This window comes from Cyprinodon tularosa, unplaced genomic scaffold, assembly GCF_016077235.1.
Source record: "Cyprinodon tularosa strain WSP-4 unplaced genomic scaffold, ASM1607723v1 ctg389, whole genome shotgun sequence".
In the NCBI taxonomy this organism is placed as follows: Eukaryota; Metazoa; Chordata; class Actinopteri; order Cyprinodontiformes; family Cyprinodontidae; genus Cyprinodon; species Cyprinodon tularosa.
The window spans coordinates 506855-530037 of NW_024039106.1; the positions used below are offsets into that span (position 1 = coordinate 506855).

General features: G+C 37.3%; 1 protein-coding gene across 3 annotated transcripts in view; it reads right to left on the bottom strand.

Moving 5' to 3' along the window:
• The window catches only part of cdh19 (cadherin 19, type 2), a 51469-nt gene extending 28932 nt beyond the window's left edge, over positions 1 to 22537 (bottom strand). For all 3 annotated transcript variants that reach the window (XM_038297492.1, XM_038297494.1, XM_038297493.1), the window contains exons 1-5: positions 22317 to 22537; positions 10960 to 11324; positions 10547 to 10841; positions 8526 to 8645; positions 755 to 922 (exon numbers count right to left, since the gene is read on the bottom strand). In XM_038297492.1, the coding sequence (XP_038153420.1) occupies positions 755 to 922; positions 8526 to 8645; positions 10547 to 10841; positions 10960 to 11205 (829 nt within the window). In that variant the 5' untranslated portion in view covers positions 11206 to 11324; positions 22317 to 22537. The remainder of the gene's footprint in view (positions 1 to 754; positions 923 to 8525; positions 8646 to 10546; positions 10842 to 10959; positions 11325 to 22316) is intronic.
• Positions 22538 to 23183: the final 646 nt, after the last annotated feature.

Sequence of the window (23183 nt, forward strand, 5' to 3'; positions counted from 1 at the left end):
AACTCTAAAGGAGATGAGAGAATCTGATAGCATCTTCAAGCAGTTTTTTTTTTTTTTTTTTTTTTGCAGGTATGGCACTACTGGGAGCAACTCAACAGGCAACCAGCTGCTCTTAAAAAATAGCCCTGCTGATAATTTGTAATTATGTGACAATGCAGAGGGCAAAATACAAAGTGAAGTGCAGCCATCTAATATTAATAAGGCCTTTCTTTCAAAAAACACAGAATCCATGGGATACACTAGCTCCTGCTATGAATTGGAATGTGACATTAATAGTTAAAAGCTCAATCCTAGCTGACTCTTTCCAGCTAAATTGATTTCCTCCTACTGCAGTCGTTTAGGGAGGTTTATCCCTGAGAAAGCTTGGTTTGTTTCCAAAGGTCATGGGGAATGTCCTTTCATGTGTGAATGATTAAATTCATCCAGCATGTGGCACATGTACGTGTGCACACGCAGATGTGGGCAACGTCCCCATCTCATCTTTCGACTGTCTGCTTTTTAATTTTGGGTTGCCGGCTGAATGCCATGACGTGCAGAGTAGAACGCAGCGCTAGAAGCAAAAGCCGCCCACCCGGACCAGAGGAGCGGGATCAAATAAATACCTTGTAGGTATAATATTAAACATGTCCTCAATGTGATCTGTAATGCTTTGTACACTGTCATTGATTCCCTGTGTGAGGATGTGTGTGTGTGTGTCTTTGAGTGTATGTATTCTTCTGCGTTTGCATCACTGCAAGTCATGTAAGTGACTCACGCTTCTGAAATGTGGGCCCATTGTCGTTTATGTCAGTAAGGCTGATGGTAACCGTAGTGGAGGAGGAATAACCTCCGCTGAGGCCCAGCATGTCTTTCACCTGCACCACAACCAGATATTCTTCCCTGGCTTCACGGTCCATATTAGGCCAAGATGTTACAATGATCCCTGCAGAATGAGAAAACACATAGAGATAAACTGGAAAAAAGTTAAGGTTTCAGTTCATTAAATGTCTTTCTGTGGGTGGTACATATGTTTCATTTAACAAAATATAAGTAAACAAAGATTGCCTGAAGCACACATTTGGAGCACCAGCTACAATAGTCATCAGGAATTTAATTAGCTAAAAAATAAATGTTAAGAGGTCTTTGGGATGACTAAATACGTATTCTGTCTGGCCAGACTGGAGGCCGTGGGCGACAGTAAACCGGAGAACAATTTCAGAATTACACCAACCCAATGATACCTTTGAGGCCATCATTTCCAGCAATGAGTCATGTAATTTTATGATTACATGACATTAAACTTTTAAAAGCTATTCTGAAATTAAATATTTGTTCAATTTACCGCCTCACTTTAAAACTCATCTCACTTTTGCCAAAGATTTGATTTCTTATGGATTAAATCTAATCATAACTGTATAAAAGCAGATTTTTTAGGAGGTTTCAGTGATGACATCATCACAATAAATGCTGTAGATTCATATTTTGAGTACCGTATTTTCACGACCATAAGGCGCACCGGACTAAAAGGCGCACTCTCAGTTATGTGTCCCATTTCTGTTTTTAACACACACATAAGGCGCACCGGACTATAGGGCGCGTTTTTTATATACAGGTACATGTCCTCTACTACCTTTAAATACCTCTACTGCGTATTTAAAAATACAGCGGGGGCAAAACTGAGTATGATTGTGCTTTATTCATGTATTTATTACAAAGTAGTAATCAAACCTGGCAGCTGGCCATGAGACAGACACATTGCAGATGACACAGCGCTGTGATCACTCCTAAATTAACTTAAAATCCTGAAACCTGCCGACGGAATATGTTCGCTTTTATTGCCGGTATCCTGGTGCCTGCAGCTAAAATTATTTAGATGAAAAACACCTGCCAGCAGCCGCGGTGAGGCTGCTGTTGAAGGGATTTACTGTCGGTGCACCGCTGGTATGTGGGGGTCTGAGCGCCTCCGACAGAAATAGATAATCTGGATGAACTGACTGCAATTATGAAGTTTTCAGGTGGACTTTCTCACTTAAAAACATATTAAAACTACTTTATTCCCACTGATCACAGCAAATATAGCTGCAAGATTTAGATTATTTAGATGAAAAAACACCTGCCAGCAGCCGCGGTGAACGAAAGGATTTCTCCTGTCGGCGCACCGCTGGTATGTGGGGGTCTGAGCGCCTCCGACAGAAATAGATAATCTGGATGAACTGACTGCAATTATTAAGTTTTCAGGTGGACTTTCTCACTTAAAAACATATTAAAACTACTTTATTCCCACTGATCACAGCAAATATAGCTGCAAGATTTAGATTATTTAGATGAAAAAACACCTGCCAGCCACCGCGATGAAGAGGAGGAGACGCGCCCAGAGGCTGCTGTTGAATTAAGTTTTCAGGTAGAAAAATAGAGCGGGAGCAAAACTGAGTATGATTGTGCTTTATTCATGTATTTATTACAAAGTATTAATCAAACCCATCAAAGTCATCATCCTCTGTTTCTGAATAAAACAGCTGCGCTAAATCAGACGTGCCAGTTTCCCCTTCTTCGCTGTCAGTCACTTTCCGTGCAGCGCAGCTCCTCAGAAATAATGCCGGCTTTTGCAAAAGCTTGAAGAACAGAGCCAGCAGACACGTTAGTCCATCTACAATCCATCCGCAAACGGTGGCGTAACTTGCCCGGCGCTGCCTTCCACTTATCCTGAAACTGTGGTCTCCGTCTGTCATCCATCGCTCCCACGCCGCTCGCAGCCTTACTTTGAACGGCCGCTTCACACCGATGTCGAGCGGTTGAAGTTCCTTTGTCAGACCCCCGAGATAACGGCGAGCACAGCATCCATTTGATTCACCAATTTTTTTCACATCGGCTGTGAGATGGGCACGCAGCAATGGTGATGCGTGGAAAAAACCACCTAGTCTTCTCAGATACACCTGCCTCAGCCACGCATCCACCCAGCCTTTTTCATCTAATATCATATGTCATCAGAGCGCTGTCTGTCTCGCTGTCAGCTCCCAGATCAGCTTCTCTGATTGGTTGATGCGGCGCGTCCAGCAGCAAAACTTCAATTTTTCCATCTGAGCTGCAGCAGCGCGTTGGCGGCGCTTCAGATGCTTAAACGCTCCCGACGTGCTGCACCAAAACGCGCTGCAGGACCTTTTGCTGCACCTATACGCGCGTCAACCATTGACTTTGCATGTAAACTCGCTGCTTCTGCTGCACCTGCTGGGTCCGGTTCACACCGATGTTGAGCGGTTGAACAGCGAGCACAGCATTCATTTGTTTCCCCATGTTTTTCACATCAGCTGTGAGATGGGCACGCATGGAGTTACATATTAACAGCGATGGTGAGGGGTGGAAAAAAAAAACACCTGGTCTCCTTACATTCAGCCACTCTTTCATCATCTCCTCAATGAGGTGGTCTCAAAAGTCGCAGTTACAACACACATAGGGCGCACCGCACCATAGGGCGCACCGCACATTTTGAGGGGAAAAAAGACGTTTAAGTGCGCCTTATAGTCGTGAAAATACTGTACTTATCTGAGACAGAATTTCATATTAAATGACTGAATATAGCATATGACTTATATTCAAAGAAATATTGAATCATGCTAGAATGGTATTCTAGAACATCTTGCTAGATAAAGGCACTACAATGTTACACTAAAGACTACGAGACTACATTGGACTACATTGGTAATGGCCCTACAATACATGTAAACAAAACCAATAAATTAAATAATGACCAGTGCTTCAGCTGGTAACACCTTTGTTGTCATTGCCAGTCATGTGAAAACCTCATTTGCTCCTGATTCAAGTTTAAATAATCAAAATAGCATTGAGGGGACTTACTAATGGCAAGTAGTAAATAGCCTGTTCTTGTAAATTGCTTGATCAAGTCCAAGTACTCCAAAGTGTTTTACACTGTGTTTAGCCATTGACACATAAGGGTTAGGAGTTGTGATTTTTCAAGGTTGACTACAGTAAATGTTGAAGTCCAGTCAAAGCCTCATGACATGATATTAAGTTAGGAGGGTTGGTGTGGAGCTGATAATGATTTATAATGCATCTTCCTGCATCGACTGCCTTGGTCATATAAGGCAGATCTAATCTGAGTTAATAATTGAGTTATTAACTCAGTTATTGCACAGTTGCTGTTGCTCGACTAGCTATAATATAAGTATAGTATATAAGTATAGTATAGTATATAAGACATTTCACAATGTGACAATTCAATTCATTCATTTAAACTATGCACAGAATGGGATTTCAATGAATTCACTAACCTGAGTATTGCTCATGAGTTTTGCAGTCTGAGCAGCAGCCTCTTCCTGACTTGTGAAAACCGGCAGATGTAGAAAAGTATAAACTAGAAGGCTCCCTCAAGGAAGCCCCTACCTTAAAGCGCTGTACCAGCACTGTAAACAAACAGCCACTTTCTCTGATCAGAGAGGGGTGATGTGAGGCAGTGTGCAATGATTCTTGCTCAAAACTAAGACAAGATGGCTTTTTTAGCAGCTAATCTGCACAGTTTAGCAACGTCTCCTTTTTAACTAACCTCGTTATTGTGATGTTTTTTTTTTTTTTGCTTTTTGTTTGATTTTTGGGGGGCTAAGAGAGGTTTTGGACTTTGTTGTTTTTTTATTTACTACTTAATGAGATACTGTATGATGCACCACGTGGTAGTAGCACCAAGACCCAAAGTTAGTCTGTTTGTGTGAAGTGTGCAATAAAGAACTTTTAAAATATATACTTCATATTAAACGCTGTCTTTGCTAAATGGTCTTAAGAAACAGCTCTATAAGAGCTGCAAAACAATCAGCAAACACGTCTACATTTTTATGTTTTACACCGTTTTGTTGGTCATTTCTCATTCTTAATAAAATGATCCCTAAATACTGAGTGCTCAAAAATAATAACATTTTGACATTAAATACACAAAACACAAACAAAAAAATACAGACTACCTAGATAGTCACTGAAAAATAAAACTAGCCATATCAAATGGAATATTTAAATCATGGAATTTTAAATCAAATTTGAAAAGCATTTTCTAATTACACATTTCAAATTGAATTATTTATGAGGACCTGTAAATTGTATTTGTTAATCCATCATTAAATATTGCTATTTGAAAATGTATTTTGAAATACTATTTCTTAATGGGGGTTTAAAAAACAAAATTCCTAAATCTATGTATGAATATACCTTTCCTAATCATATTAATAAGGAAAAAACTTTAATTTCAAATTAGGAAATATATTCTTAATCACATTTATCTGATGTTTATAATTTTTAATGACTCTCTAGGACCTCCTTAAAAAAACAACCTGGCATAAGTGGTGCAAATGTCATCCAAATGCAGCACATTCAGGAGGTAGTACAACCTCGGAAACTAGATGAGCAAACTGAAAAAATGACAAACAATTTAAAATCTAGACAAAAAAAAATCACTAACACAAAAACAAACCACCCAATAAAAACAAAAAAATGCATCAAATAAAACAGAGAACAACAAAGTGGAAATATGCTGCAAACACAAAATTAGCTGCAAAAGCTTAAATCATGCCACACACAAAACACATACTCATCCCTACTGACACTGTTCAGCAGAGGATTTATTATTTCCTATTCACGTTTATACTGTATATATCAATCTGAGGAAGATAAGAAGTATTGGGTTTACACTTATCAACAGTAGTTGATAAGTGCCACAGTGGCAGCAGCAGACACCGAGCTGAGGAGGTCCTTCTTACATCCGGCAGGACAACTGAGCTGTTCTTAGTAAATCCTGCATAAAATGTTTTAGTGGTAGATTTAGTTTTGGTGTTTGTGTGACTGACATTGGTAAAGAAGATTTATAATAATACAGAACAAAACGTGTCCCATATTGATTTAAAGCAGGACACACCCTTTAACAGCCTAATAAAGGTCTATTCTGTATTTCAGAGCAATGCACAGGGGACAACAGAGACTCTGACAAGGGATTGCTCTTGTTAAAGTCAAGGTCACTCTACCAGAAAATCAGTATAACATTACACAATCTGAATATACTATTATTAATATCTAAATCTTAATAAAAGGTACATTTTAAGGATTCAGTTTTTTTGTTTACAACACATACTATTTTATGCTCTAGTTGCCACATGGAGGGAAAGGTTGTCTTTCTCCTAATCTTAATAAATATAACATAAATAGACAGTTCTTTTGAACTGACTCAAGCTGTAATGTCAGATATATGTTTCTCTTAATACACAAATAACAAATTAAAACAGCGTCTAAATACACTGGAACCAAACATAAAAAAGCAGCATTTATTTCTCATGCTCCATTTATCTGGAGCAAACTCCCAGAAGACTAAAAGTGCTGAAAGCCTGAGTTCTTTTAAGTTAAACTAAAAATCCTTTTGTTTAAAACTGTTGAAGTTAAATGTTAAACGAGATATCATTAGTTTGAGGTCGGGGTCCAAATGTTCTACTTGTTTTACTATCTGCCTTTATTATATTTTTTATCTTCATTGGTTTTTATTCTGCTTTTGTTTTTATTCTATTTTGTTGTTCAATTAATGTAAAACACTTTTAATTGTCTTTGTAGTGAATTGTGCTTCATAAATAAACTATAACTTTCGTGCCTGTTCTGTGACAGAGCAAGTATTGCTGTTAATAACACACGTTAAAGCATTCCCACTTAAAAAGCATTTTCTTTAACTGTTTCCATTTTCTATGAAAAAATATTAGGTTTTCTTCTCTTTCCATTGCAATGATTAGACAAAAAATATAAAAAGAAAGTCTAGAAATCTTGAATTCTAAAAATTTTTATAAAACAGGCTGAATCAAGAGTGAAATAACTTTTTAATATAGTACTACATTGAAATTCGATATATATATAACAGACAAATTAAGAGCAAACTTAGAAAAACATAAAAATAAAAAAGGGGTAAAGTATTTTGCATATTTGCAACTATTTGTGTTACGGTTCTCCCTATTTGGACTTTTTTTTTTAGTTACTCTCTGTTGCCGCTTGTGCCTCTTATTCATATACAGTAAGATACGCAAAACAATAATTTCCCAGTATGTCTTTAATTTTTTTTGTCTTTGTTTTTTCCCTAGAAGTTTTTTGTCTTCATCTTTAAATGTTAAGCTAATACAACTCTACATTTATTTCTAACAGATCATGTGAGTTTTTAAGAAATTTAAAAAATGTGCAGCTTTTAGAAGAGAGGGGTGCCTACTCCTTTAATTTAAGAAGAAACAGTGAGCTTTGTTACAACTCTGTTTTGTCCTCTCAGCTACTGCATTGATTTGCATTTTAAATTTCTTTGGCGTCAATGATGCCCCCTTAAAGCTATTCAAAGTTCAGGTCAACAATGTGTGTGGGAAGAGCTCTGGCTGACTGCGGTATTAAAGCAGAATTTATCATGCATTCATAGAAAGGTGTTGAATTGCATTTTTGGTGAAGTAAATTGTACTGAATAAAGGCTCATTTGTCACCAGCCTAGTTTAAAGTTGGGGAGGCCATGGAGTCCTATCAAAAACAATTTGCAGTGCCATTTCAATTAAGTTAAATACCACTAGAAAGGCCAATCTATTTCATAACCGAAATGAATTCCAAACTGAAACATTCACTCTGTAGATTTATTACACAGCATATCAAACCTTAATTTCTGTTCATTTTATTTATTATAGTTTCATGGAACAAGAGAGGGAAATAGAATTCCATAAGAAAAGAAGTCCAGTCTAGTCTATTATCTTAGTTCAAATAGGGGAATTCAGGCATCCCTGCTTCAGGAGTGGCTTAACACAAGGAAAACAACAGTTGAAGTCTATGCATGATGAGTTCGCTCTTAAAGTATAACGAAAATATTGCAGTGTAAATCTCCAAAAGAAACTTGGCTTCCCTGTTTCTTCAAGGCTTCTGTTACAGCACAGGTTATTCTTCCACTAAACTTTCTATTAATATGATTACATACAATACTCTGTGACAAACAAGCTTGCTCTCCAAGTTCTTACATTTACTTTTCATCATACCCCTTAATATTACTTTTAGTTGTGCACCTGTTTTTTTCCTCCACACTTTCTCCTTCCCATAAATTTTCAATGAATTTGCTGGGAAAGATTCCTCTTTAACCATTTTGCTCATTAGGTGATGATCTCTTGTAATCTTGTGGGGGGGTTAATATTAGATTTCTCTATTTCGGTGTCTAAGCATGCCACATGATGTGGATTCTATAGAAGCTCTGTATTTGAATAATTTTCTAATTGCTCTTATGTAATCATCTCTTCATCCAACAATTTTAATTCTGGATTGTCATTAGCTGTAAACCACAAATATTAAATTTAGGGACAAAAAGGGAATTCGATATCACTTTCCATATAATAGATCTATATCAGAAGTTTTGAATAGAAAGATTAAAACAAGTGAACTTTGATTGTATTTTAATGTATTGGTTGAGAATCCAACTGGAATATATTGCTCTCATAGAGATAGTAATCTTAGCAAATTTAGGCCTAATTTCTGAAAATCAAATGTCAATTTATTCATCATACCTGTCTTTGGCTGCACAGAGAAGTAGGGCTCCCCCTGCAGGATGGAGTAGATAAGCTTTGCGTTGTTGCCAAACATGGGATCATCCGCATCTGTGGCTGTCACCTGGGCCACGGTTGTCCCTGTAGGGGCAAGGAGCGGATTGCACAGTCAGAGTACACTCAGGCAGCAGTTCCAGTCGACAGGGAAATAAAGTGATTATGCCACATTCCCGCAGGGTCTGTCTGTCTGACTCAGGAGGTGGAGGGGGAGGTAGGCAAAATGGAAAAAGCAGAGAGCAGAGGGAGGCTAAGGGAGAGTTAGTGGGGGGATGTTGACAAAAGAGAGAAGGGAGTAGGGGTTGGGTGTGCACTGGCCTTTCACAATATAGAGCAGGTGTGCGTGACAACCTTTCCAGCCCTGTAGCGACACCTCTCTATCCTATTGCCCCAGGTTTTCGCTTCTTGATTCGGTTTTACTTCACTATCTTTCTCACTTGCCACCTCTCTCAGCTGACCATATCCTTGCCCTCACCTTGCTTTCTAAAATATCTTCCTCACGCCTGCTCTCTGTCTTATTCTTTCTTCCATGTGAGTGGTCCGTCTTTCATTCACAGGCATGGATTTAATGCTGTGTTTCCTATTTTCAGATGCCCTCACTCCAACCTACCCCTTTTGACTTTCCATCTCTGAGTCAAATTTATTGTGATTTATTACAAAGGGTGGGGGTTGGGGACTGGGTATTGTATAGTAGAATCCAATTACATACTAAATTAAATGGTAATATTTTTGCTATGAAATGCAGTGGTTATAATAAGCTTCTTTAAGAAATCTATCGATAAAGGAATTCAAGTCATGATAGAGAATCCAATACTTTCGACTTTCTGGATGGGAGGCAGATGACAGTCACTGATAATGCTTTGTTCCTGGTCTTCGGTTAGGAATTCATTTAAGACGGCTTCCCTTTTATCTTTGAGCTGGAAGATTGGATCAACCTCGTTACAGTGAAAACAACTAGTGGAAGGAACATTTATGAAACATACAAACCTTTACTGCTGTAATTAGAGAATTCAAAAGTTTCTTTCTGGTCCTTTTTGTATGTGAAAACAAAATCTGAAAACATGCTGGACTCATTATTTTTAAGAGAAAAGCAGGATTGGAGATGGTTCAATATTCTTGATCTACTTCTTTTGGATGGGAGTCTAATTATAACCCACTGTTTACTCTCCTTTTGCTCCTTTGTTCAGTGTAAACAACTGTGGGCGATTTTTAGCACTGTGCAAAGAAATATCTTAGAAATGTCTAAATATCAAAACATTGCTGGGTATTTTATAGGGATTTTATTTGATGGACCAACAGAAATTAGTGTAGTTTAGAATTGGGAAGAGCTTTAGAATTGTTTATTAAAATCCTGGTTTTTAGGTATTTAAATGGTCTGGATCCTCCTTATATTCCTGAACTCCTGCATACATATAATTCTGAAAGAAAGAAAGAACTCTGAAAGAGCTTTGAAGATCAGATGCTGTTGGTGGATCCTAGGACAAATCTTTTGACTGTGGGAGACAGAGCCTTTTAAATCACATCCCTTAATCTCTCTGCCTTCTCTCCATAAAGTCTGTCAGAACTCTCAATTCATTTAATTCTCTTTTAGATAAAATTCTAAATAGGCCGTTAACTAAAAATGTGCACAAGTGGACAAATCTAAAAATTGGATTCCTCATGGGTATCAAGATAAAGGTACATAAAGGTAAAAAGGGCTGAATACAAATAAATGCCACACTTTTCAAGTTGTAATCAGTAAACAAGACTGAATAACCACTTCCACTTTATAATTAAACACTTCTTTGTGTCGGTCTATCACAAAAAAGTTTTCTTTTGATTTATTCAAAAGAAAACATTTAACAAAAATCTTAAAGATTTTATGTTTGGTATTAAAAAGTGTTTGTTTTGAAAAAGACAATAAAGTGCAATTGTGCATGCATTTCTTTGTCATACAAGTCTAAGTCTACATTTGTAATAATAAAAAAAGCAAAGACAAAACATACCGACTGGGCTCATCTCTGGAATGCTGGATAAATAGGGTTCATTCAGGAACTTAGGGGCATTATCATTGATGTCTTGAACTTTGATAATGAACTCAGACTGGGGCTCCTCTGGCTCATTGGTCCTCCTGTTTATAGCCTGGGCCTGAAGGACATAAAAGGCCTTTTTCTCTCGGTCCAGCTTCTTCAGCGCGCGGATTTCTCCAGAATACTCATCTATCTCAAACGTATCTCCAGCACCTTCTCCAGATAACACATATTGGATAGTAAAATCACCTCGGTCTGAGTTAGATTTCACCTACAGAGGAGTTAAAAGGGAAAATTACATTTATTTTCCCCAAAGTACATAAAAAAACATGTTCAAAGGAGAAAAATCATTTTCAAGGACATGGTGGACATTCAGTTTAAAGCATTACCTGGCCAATAATACGTGAAGTAGGATCTTCCTCGCGGACAATCAGCTGCTGCCAGATCCAGTCTCTTTTTTGGCGATGGTGCAGAACAGTAGACCCTTGGGCCAGCTGCTGGCCCTCCAGACCCCAGGTATCTCTTATATCACTCAGCAACCCGCCGGGAATCATAGAGAACACTGTCATCACAGCCAGTATCCCCGGGGTGGTCATTTTTACTGTCTGTAGATGCATTTCATCCCCAGCTCCCATGGTCAAAGAACGGTGGAAAACAGGGGGCTGGTTGTGTTTGTAATCCTTTATTTATTTGGTCTGCAGATCATAATCTTGAAAGCACTGTTTCCCACCTTCTGATGTACGCAGCATCATAACTGAAAAAAGATTAAACAATTTTATTCATCTTTTAAATGAATAATTTCAGGTAGTGTTCACAAAATAGATTACGATAAATAATATAATTTTATCTGCAACATTGCTAAGTCTGCACCAGCCAGTCACCTGCTGATTGAAAGCTCATTTTTTAATCCTTTTGATTGTAAACATGTTATGGCACATGCTTGAATGTGTTAGATAACTTTGAGTCATTGGAGCCTAAGTTTATTGAGGGAGAATTACTGTTATTAATTAACAATAACTCCCAATAACTATCAATAATTAATTAACAATAAAATTTCAGGTAGGTGTTTGGTAAGTTAGATACAAATTCAAACATCTTTATGTCATTTACTTGGTAGATTTAGATTTTGGGAAGAAAAAAGAATTTATTCAGGTAAATTCAGGGGAAATTCCATGAAAGTACAAGAAAATAATCATTAGATTTTTGGAAGTTAAGTTTCATGTTTCCATTTGTTTCTGTGAAAGTTCCAGAAAATATCTTCTTCAGTTACCTGTAGCTAACTAGGTTCCATGAAAGTTAAAGGGAAACGGACAGACTTTGTTAAACAGCGCTCATTTTTTAAGGTTTACATAGGAATAAATATAGCATAGTACATATAGAAATGTTTAAAAAACGGAAGTTTAATTACCCTGGTAGTGGGTCAAACATTAATAATACCAGCAGCTTAAAGCAGTGCTTCTCAAAGTCACTGACCTTCTCCGCAAAACCTTCCTCTCTTGCCCCTCATTTCCTGTCTGTATTGACGACAATAGAAAGAAATCCGGTTGCACAATATAAAAAAAAAAAATGCATCACACTGCTCACCATGATTGTGTTGGTGTGCTACTGTAAATCACACCCACCAACATTCCCTGGCATCTCATTTATAAGTAACATGTTTGAAATATTATATGTGGGCAGAAGTAAGGCTCTTGAATGACGATACTTAAAAGAGGAAAGATGTTGCTTATCTCCAGTCATTACAGAATGCTGCTGCTTGGCTTTTTACCAATTATTCTGGTTTTATTATCTTTACTTTGACTGCAAATACATTTAAAAATTCCATTTACAATTTTTATATCAGTCATATTTTGTTGCAGTCTGAGATTACCCGGACAATGACTGAATCAAGTAAATAAATGTAAGTTACTGTTCTGTTTTTAGGATCTGTACTTTACTGTACTCCAGTATTTATTTTTCAAAGCACTTTTTATTCTTACTCTCTACATTTCAACATAAAAATGTGTGCTTTCCACTATCTAAAAAAAACAAGTTGCTTCTTTACATATTCAAAAATGATTTCCAGTTGCACCAAAACAGAGGGGAATTAATGAGCATGAAGAATATCTATACAGTTGGAGCCCAGTTTGTATATATAAAAACACTGACAGAAACATGGATGAAGACAGGGGGCGGAGAAACATTGCAGATAACGGATAAGATTCTGAGATACAATACAGCCCCTAAGCTCCTCAGGCTGAGCTCGTCACCCTATATTTAAGACAGTCCCCAGCCACCCTGTTGAGAAAGCTCATTTCAGCTCTATCTGTGACCTTGTAGTTTAAGTCATGGTCCAGATTTCATGACAATAAATTAGGGTAGGAATATAGACTCACAAGTAAATCAAAAACTTTTTTGCCTTTTGGCTCAGCTCTCTCTTCATCATGACGGACAACCACTCATATTCAACTATCAATCTCCTGCTCCATTCTCCCCTCGCTAGTGAACAGAACCCCAAGATACTTGAACTCCTCCTCTTGGGGCAGGAAATCACCTCTGACCTGCCAAGCCACCTTCTTTCGGTCAAGAACCAAGGCCTTGAACTTAGAAGAACTGTTGCATATCCCTGCTGCTAAACACTCATCCCAGTGCATCCAGTAGCCCATGTCATCCGCAAAAAGCAGGGAAGAAACCTGCTGGTCCCCAACCCAGACCTCCTCCGGCCCTTAACTGTAAGTAAATGTCCTTACCATTAAGGTTATGAACAGTGTGTTTTTTATCCCTTTTTTGTTGGTCATTACATATTACAGTGTATTGCACTGTTTTTATTGTTTCACTGTAACTTACATACATTTTAAAATAGTTTTAACTTTACTTTACTTTCCTTTACTTATATTTACTTACCTTTACTTTCAAGAAGATAACATACAGAAGAGTCTTCTGAGTCAATCTTTGACAAAAATATTGCCTGGTCCAGTTTGCAATCTAAAGCCTCTTTCCCACTTAAATACGTGTTAACGCAAGTTTTATAACATGGGTCGACCAGCAAACAATCGGCCTTTGGCTCCCTTCTCACTGACAAAAATGCTGGGTCTAACCCCTCGCTGGCAAACTGCCACGGCCATAACCAACAAACTTCCTAGCAGACATAACAGTTAATCTGCTGCAGCTGCAAACCTTCTTTTTTCTTTTTATTTATTATTTTTTTATTCTTTCTTTTTTTGGCAGGTTTTAAACAGCAGCTAGGTTAATACCACGATCAAAGAAATCTTTTTATGCAGGCCGAGTGCCTTCTGGTGCATTGCTGCCCCCATCATGACACTGGCTTGTGACATTCCATGACATTATGCTGCTGTGCGTTATGGATAAGTTAGGCTTTCACTGGATAGTTCTCGACTTGTTATGAATACTCTGTATATCCTCCCCAAAAATACATAGAAAGTTCTGCGTATGCCAGTGTTTTAAATCTTGGACATATGCTGGCTAAGTAGAAGTTTTGCTATTAAGTAGAAGTTTACTAGAGTAATTATCTTTAGACAACTTTTACTTCCACTACTTAAATTTGTTTTTTGCAATTATTTCTGCTTTCTACTCCTTTCTTTTTAAAAATAGATTTGGTAGCTTTGTATTGAGCTAATTTTCCATTATGGCCTGTTGGTATTAAAGAAAAACAAAACATCAAAATGATTAGTTACTTTGTGGCTACACTCCGTACCGTACCAACTTGTTGTTAAACACATACCAATTGAAAAGTTTTTCAAGATGATCAAAAACTAAATTTGACACTGTTGCCATTAGTTATAAAAAAAATGAAGTATGAATTGTAGAAACGTTTCCCTTTAAAAGAAGTGCAGTAAAAACATCTGTCTTTAACATTTTTGTCCTGCATTACTTTTATTTTTATACTTTAATTAGTTTTAAAAATGGGACTTCTACACTTTTACTTGAGTAAAAACCTTAAGCTAATACTGTCACAATCTGCCCTGATAGCTCACCTTTATTATTCATGCCTTTCTCCTGCTAAACTCTGTCATGCTCCTAATTATCACTCATCTCATCCACCTACTGGTTCTCCTTTATATTGGGCTCAGTTCCAGCTATCGGGGCCAGGTCATTGTATTTCTTATGCCTGTCTGTTTTGTTAGTTTTTAGTCAGTTCCAAGGTTCATGTCCTATTTCCTGGCGGCCAGCGGATTGAGGGTTTTTGTGTCTCTCTTGTCTTTTGATTGTGTCCTGGTCCTTTTCCGCAGAGCCATCAGGGTTTTGGCTCGGTACGCAGAGAAAGTCAGTATTATTACTGTAAAGCCTGCCTCCAAGGAGGAGACCAGTTTAAAGTTCCCTGCTGTAGCCCGGTACCACGTCTTGTCCCTCAACTACTGATCCTGCCTGGTCGGAATATGGATCCCTGGATCTCGGAACTGTTCCTGCCTGATCTGCTTTCCCCTGACCGGGATCGGCTTCCCTGCATGTTCTCTGGGGGTGCAGCATCAGGGACACTTTGGGTGGCTCAGGGACGGTCGTTGGCAGTGCATCGTCTGATCCTGCCTATAATTGAGAGGTTACCAGTTAAAACAGGTAAGTGACTCACTCTGATAATCATCTCCTGTCAGATGATTGTGGACATTCACCTGTTTTTCTCCCTCCAGAGTGTCAGTGACTGGGCGGTGCCCCGCACCCCTCCTGCTGCCGCTGCAGTTCCACAGCTCTGCTATTCAGTTCTTTCTGTTTGTTTTAATAAACTTTTTTAACTTTCCTACTGATTGTCTCTAATAAACATGAATACTTTTGACTCTGAGTAGTAATACTTTAAAACAACATTACAATATTATTAGTAAACATAAAGAAAAAAAGGATGGTGCTGTATAACTACTCATTAAGAATTATTTGTAAAAAAATTACTCCAATTAATGTTACTAAGTAAATTTAAATAGTTACTCTCCACTTCTGGTGAAAACTAAGATGCATATTTAAGGAATGTTCTTTATTTTCCTATTTCAGCCCTGGTAACTGAAAACCATTGTCCACTTCACCCTACAATGCCCTGTATTGTGTTTTACGTTGGGGATGACAAGCAAGATCATCATTCCTTAAGGATGACACCACACTGTGCAGCTGACTAATGAAGACTTCTAATTAGATCAATGTCTAGGAGACATGGAAAACAGAGACACATATACCACTGACAAACTGTGAGTCAAATCGATGCACCAATTATAATGTGCAGCGAGATCAGGGTCAAGAGTGCGAGGACAATCAAAGTCAAAACCAAGAGCAAATTTGTTAGAAACTTTCATTTACTTGTTTTCTGACAGGCTTACACTACTTAATTGTCTTACTTAGATGAAAGCAAAAGCAAATTAAAGCAAACAAACAGGACAGTAACATGATATGCACAGTGCTCCTTTATTCAGAATTAGTTAATGCTATATTTCTTACTTAGCTTTGCTTCATCTATGTTATATGTCTAATTACGTTTTTTTTTGCTTGAAATTGAAAATAATTTTCTTTTGTTTTTCCAGAAATCTTTATGAACTTGAACTGCAAAAAAATTTATGTGTTACTTTTATTTTTAAAAAGAAATTGCAGCTACACACTACACTACTGTTAAAGTTGCAACACTAATCGTAAATATCTACTAAACCATTGAGTTCATGAACCCATGAACCCTAGCTAGGTAAATAGCCATGTGCTTTGGTCGACTGCAGGTTGCTTTTTATTTTACCAAAATCCTTTCTAAATTATGCTACATCACACTTACTTTTCTTTTTTTTTTTTAAACAGCTTTTTGCACATTACCTTCCTTTCATCATCAACAACAGCTCAAGCTAATTTACACAGGGCCAGTTCACAACAAATGTTGTCTTAAGGCACTTGACAAAGTTGATTTAATCGTATGATACAGACCAATGGCATAGCGTTGTCTGTCTAAGGGAATCTTGTGGATTGCATTGAGTGATTGTCTTTGAAGAAATGGATGAACATGTGGTGACAGTGGACAACCTCTCACATTGGAGCGGGAACGGTATCTGATGGGCTTCTAAACCTCGTCAGATAGGGTTCCTCTCTTCTTAACATGGGGGGAACGGTATCTGATGCAGATCTGGTGAGTGTTTGAAATTAATAACTGGGGATGTCTAATTCTGTAATCCTGTGTGTTTGGTTTGTTATACTGTAGATACTGCAACATCTATCTATCTATCTATCTATCTATCTATCTATCTATCTATCTATCTATCTATCTATCTATCTATCTATCTATCTATCTATCCATCCATCCATCCATCCATCCATCCATCCATCCATCCATCCATCCATCCATCCATCCATCCATCCATCCATCCATCCAGATTTTTCCCTTTCTCCATATAGACTAACATTTGATCGTTCACGCTCTCCGTAGTACCCTGTGGCCCGAGCACAAGGCGGCTGTTACATAATTGCACTATACATCAGCCAATCTCATGCTCCCCTTTCTCATGACAAGGCGCACACGAGTCCTATCATGAAAAAAAAGGTTAATTGTGCGACTTGAGTAACGTGCAGTAACGGGGTGTCGGCAATGGTAACTGCGTTATAGTTACAGTCAAGGTAATTAGTTAGATTACGTTAGTTACTTTAAATGCTGTTACTCCCATCACTGAGGATACAAGGGGTAATGAGTGGGTGTCAGCCTCTCACGACCATCTCTCGATCAAGAATCATAAGGTCGGGGATAAAATCAAACATGTTTGAAATTCAGTCGGCCCTAGTGAGGTGGGAGGTGAGCAAATCCTGCTGTTGAAGCAGAGCTAGAAGTGTCTACGAGCCAATTTAACAGAACCCCACAAACGGCACATGTGCAAACAAGGGAGTTCTTGTTATTTTTCTTCCATATTGAAGATTCTGACCAGCGCCATTTCTTGACGTTTAGTCTGAAGTGTGGTTTTCGGATATGTAGTGTGAGCAGTTAGATCGCATCAGAGCGTCGGGCCGTACAGTGTAACAGCATGCATCTTGAGTGGTGAACCTTTAAACCCTGCGATTTCATTGTACCGTTTGAGCGGTAGTTAAGTACAAAGATTGAAAATATCGTACAGTGTATGCCCAGCCTTAGACATGGTAATTGTAGACTAGCTCTGCAGGTGGCTTCATCCAGCTGACTGATCGTGCACATTCAGCCAGCTGGAAAAATTGATTGACTGTCTGTACTCTGCTCAATTAACAATGTTAATAGTCTGGTATGCATCACAGTTCCCATGTTTAATCCTGTAAATGGAGATCAGCTATCAATATCCACCTCTAAGCAGGTGTTAAAATTATTTTCATATCTAAGATTTACTTATAAGGAAAATTATGGTAGAAACACTGAATGAGGGCATCTGTTTGGGCCTTTGTATTTCTGGTAGGACTGTATTCATATGTCTGAGTGACACTTCAATTAGTGGCTAGTGAATCGTGAGGCGTTGCCTTTTACAAGGACCAACAGGCATGTGCCTGGACCACACATCTTGAGGCACCACCTAGACAAGAGCCCCCTCAATTACAGTATACCAAGCAAGTCCGAACAAACCACATGAATCAGTTTCAAATGCTTCTGTTCTCTGAATTAGTGCAGAGGATTACTCATTTTTGATTTTAAACTTAACAAACATGGGCCTGAAAGTGTTTTATGAAATTTGGCAAAGAAAACTTAGGTCAGGGTCTGGATAAGGGACATCTGCTGTAAGTATGCAACTATGGAATTACAGTATGTTTTGTGTGTGTTTGTGTGTGTGTGAGAGACAGTCAAGTTTGTAGTACTAGATATCACAAGCAGCAACATCAAAGTGTGCCTTTAAAAGCACATTTTGTGCATAGAGGCTTTTATAATTCAAGCATATCAACCATCAATTACATGTGTTAAAGTGCTCTAAAAAAAAACCCAGAGGACCTTAAACTAGAAAGGCTCATTGGACTAAATGGTATATTTTCTCATTTTTAAAGAAATCCTCATTGTACATGACACGCAGTACATGCAGAGTGGTCTGTGCTTGACAGCCATTCATTAAATCTAATAGGCCTTCCTCCCATTTCCACCCAGCCTTGTGCAGCCTATGCGTACCGAGCAGCGCTGGCACTCTGTGACATGACAGAATGACAATGAGCTGCAGTCTCACCATGTTAGCTACTAGATGCGCTGAGACTGTCCCATCATTTCTCTATGCGTCTTCTAGCTCATAAAATGCAGGTCTTTTGTAGGAATGGTTTCAGTATGCTATTAAAAGGTATCTTAATGTGCCCATGCATTTAGCTGTTGTACACTGACATATGGCAATGAAAGAGTGTCATTTGACATTGCTCTGTGGGTGACACATATCAATTCCTGCAGCTGACAGAAATAACACATTAACAATATATCTAACTAAAAAGAACATATGTCATGGTTTTACAACTATCAATACAATGGACGTAAACAACAACCTTTAATTTATTAATTATCCTCCTTTTTCTCAAAATAAAATCCAGTGCATCTAGTCACCCTTAGAGATAGACAGACATGAAGACAGAAAAGCAGATATTATACTGTAGACAGACAGACAGACAGACAGACAGACAGACAGACAGACAGACAGACAGACAGACAGACAGACAGACAGACAGACAGACAGACAGACAGACAGATAGATAGATAGATAGATAGATAGATAGATAGATAGATAGATAGATAGATAGATAGGGATAACTGTTGTATGACTTAGAAGTATAATGCTCAACAAAGAGTTAGTCTAGCATTTACATGGCAGTTCCCCTTTTATCAATAGTGATATTTTGCTAAATTAGAATTTCTAATTGTTTCCTTCTATTTAAAGGTCTAACGAAAAGTACATCTACCAATTGTCACTTCTTTAAGATCACACTTCTCAGAAAAAATGTCCTTAATTGGTCATTTGGGAGTCAGCCAGGGGAGATGCAGTTTACCGTTGAGCTTCATAACACAACTTTGACACGCTGACATATGGTTTGCGTTTACTAATTCGGGACCTGAAACAAGCCTCAAGACTGAGCCAGAACAACAGGGGAATGTCAAGCCAAGCTGTGTAACCTGTTTGTGGAGTAATTATTTAGATTTTATTAGGAATATAAGAGGAAATAATCTCCGCTTTACAAAATAACATGAATTCCGACTGACTATAGCTCACACCGTTGTTTGTCTCTTTTTGTTATCTGAGGAAAAAACCAATTAAGTTAGAAAAACAATTAAGAATGAGGCAGAGCCAGAAGGGTTTAAATTAAGTCAGTTTTTGATGAACTCTTAATTAGAGTAATAAAAACTAAAACACATGCTGCCTTAAACAGGATGTGATTTTGTTATCATGTTAAATCAAAGAACAGAAAGAAGTGCACTTTATTAAGCTCACAATATTACTTTGTTGCTAAATTTGAATTCAGGACAAAATTGAAATGATAAAAAAAATAAAAGTTAAAACATTTTTCTCACTTTAAATGATTTCATTAAGCACTTTTTTGTAATTAGCTTAGAGTAGATCAAGTTTTAAATTTCAAATATCAACGGTAGACTTAAAGATCCTTGAATGTCTTTTTTTTTCTTTTTCCAATTTTAGTACAAAGGTTTTCCTTTTGTGAAAGGGATTTATTTTTTTGTCAGAGAGATTTCCAAAATTCTCCATTTCTGAGGCCAACACGATACTGTATGTTAAATACATATAATGTTCATGACTTTTCCTTTTCAAATTTGTTCTGTCTGGTAGCTTAATAATAAATTATTTTTTACATCATTGAAATTTAGAAAATGTTAAACAAAAGAAAAAAGACAAAAAGCAAGCTCAGGGCAGCTTGAAACAAAGCTAAAAGTGGACGAAGAATTATAATTATATCTGGAACGCTGAACTCTGGCATTAGTGAATAAGTCAGCAAAGAAAAAAGTTTTATTCATAAAGTTTCAAGCTTGACTATTTATGAATAGAAAAGCAAAGATTGATCAATGATATCATCCAGTTTCAAATAGAGGAACTCAGTAGGTGGTTTGAGAAATACCAAACCAGCTTCCTGTGAAAGCTTTTTAAAGTGCTATATCCTAAACACAGTCTTTCTTTACATCAGTGCAGCATAGAATGGGAACCTGCATGTAAAACTATCATTAGAAGTAAAAGAATTTGTAAAAATTTAGTCAGGCATATTAAAGTGTGCACTGGTACTGACAAGAATTTATGCTCCTACTGGCATGCAAATGCTGTTTAAAAAAACAGACTGATATTTCATATCCGTTCAAATAGTTGGACACATTTTGAATTCTGGTTTCTTTATAACTTGCTTTCATAACTTGGATGATGGGGCAAAAAGGAACTTTGCTCCTTTCCTCTAATCCTTAGGGTACATGTTTTGGGAAATATATATATTTATTGTTTTTCAACGACAGACACAGAATAATACAAAGATATCTGAATTTCTAAACCTTGAAGATAACATAGGTCTCATTTTAAGATAAATTGAATATAAAGTTATTAATTACCATTGTAATTAGAAACATTCTGTTTTTAGGTCGTATGTAGAATATGTTGCTTCTCAGAACTTTTGACATGTCAGTTTTAAGGCAACACTGCATCACTTTCACTTCCAAGTACTTAAAGAGGCAGAGTCTCATTATATTATTTATTTAAAATGATCCATCAATAGGTCATTCGGGTTGCTCAAAAAGTTTTTCCAAATATTTTGCGTTCTGTTGGTTTATTATTTCTTAATTTCGGTTCTACACTCTGTTAGAAAATAAAACCCTTCTGCTCATGTTTACAATACATCACATGACTGAAGGATAATGCTATTGTGCATGTGCTCAACAGTTCAACGAGAAAATGATGGGACCAAACAAATTAGCAACTCTTTGCGATCTTCTGAATTCAATAAAGAAAAGTCAAAGATTCAGTGTGATTCATATCCCAAGAGGGATAAGACTTGTTTGGTACTTGAAAGTATGAATGCAGTGTTCACTGAAGTGAGAGCTACAGCTGTGGAGGCATTCAGCTGTCTGCAAAATCAATATGTTAGAGACTTAAATACATGTCCTTATAACATGAGTGTAGCCATCTAGTTGGAGAAATAAAGAATTTTCAGGTCAACATACAACACTGAGTGTGTATCAATTTCCCGTACGGGTTGCCTTTCTAAAAAACTCTCCTTTGTAAGCTTAAACAGTTTGATCCATAACTTTATGATCCATAAGTGTTAGGAGTCAGTACAATGCTAATACTTTAGTTTTAAAAATGTGGGATTGGAAGCTCATCACATTTTATCCATCTCAAGAAAAGCTGCTAAACTTGCCGATATGAGGTCCTCATGTTATAATGAGTCGTGATCCTGGTGTTTCAGTAATGTTCCTTTCAATTTCTAGAACACATTTTGGAATAATGTCTCAAATATACATTTTGGTTTTATTAGACCATAGATGCTCCCTGAAACTCTTTAGTTGCCTTGCTGTCCCACTTATTAGTCCATTTGTATGAAGAATACAGAACAAGACAGGTGGAACACATAAGACAGCTAGTGCTTGCTAGAAAGAAAAAGTGGGATTTAAGTCTTTTCGATCATAACACAAGTAAGTTTAGAGTGACAAAACAAGTCTAAAGAGGAGAAAATGCTTTCTTTTATCTCACTTTATTTCTTTTAAAGAAAACTTAATAGACTCTTTTGAAATGTTGTCAAATTGATAGTTATTCCTGACTTAATTTTCCTGTAGCCCCTTAATAAAATACAAAATATCTTACACTAAATTTGAGTACATAACCACACCCACCTATTTATGTGATGCTTGCATCCACCAAGTCACTGGTCCAGGCCACTCCAGACAGATATCACCATTTGGTTTACAGAAAAAAACAATCAGCTTAACCAAATATCCTGATATATAAAAAGCAATTTCACCCATCACACAAAAAGAGGCGAATGATCATGGCTCTTAGAATGCGTAATCCCTTTAACTGACAACATCCCCTTTCTTCTCCTTCTTCTTCTTCTTTTTCCCATTTCTGTCCTCCTCCAACTTTCTAGGGAAGAACAAACACAGGCTCTATTGTCTGAGACTCCAATCTGAACACTGCAGAACACTTGGTGCCTTCATTGACATTCACATGGCCACAGCCCAGACTTACAAATGGTTTTTTATCACTTTTTTTCCTTGTTTTTTTCTGTCCTGTCTTGGTGAACAATCCCGTGCTTATTAGAGTTGAGCTGCAGCACTGAGCAGATGGTATTTCATCCACTGTAAGGTCACCATTTTTGCTAGTGATAGGACATCAACAATCTGTTTTCTGACATTCAAGCATTGGGAGGGAGCAAGTTATTCCCTAACACTTCTTACTGCTTTTGTCCTATTTTGATAGTAAACCCCTCCTAATGACTGATGGTTGCAAAAATAATCCAGTGAATGTTTGTCCTTCTATCTTTAAATGTGTCCTATATAACCAGAACAGTGTTTAAGGATTAAAGTTGATTAATCTGTATCATGTAAATCTGTGGAAGATGTTGTTTCTCACAGGAAGCAGTTGTACCATTTTTACGTTTTTAAACAGCAACTAATAATATTTGCCAAAGAAAAAATGTTATGCAAAAAAGCAACAACATCAAAAAAAATGTTGTTATTAACCATCTTGCACTTTAAGTA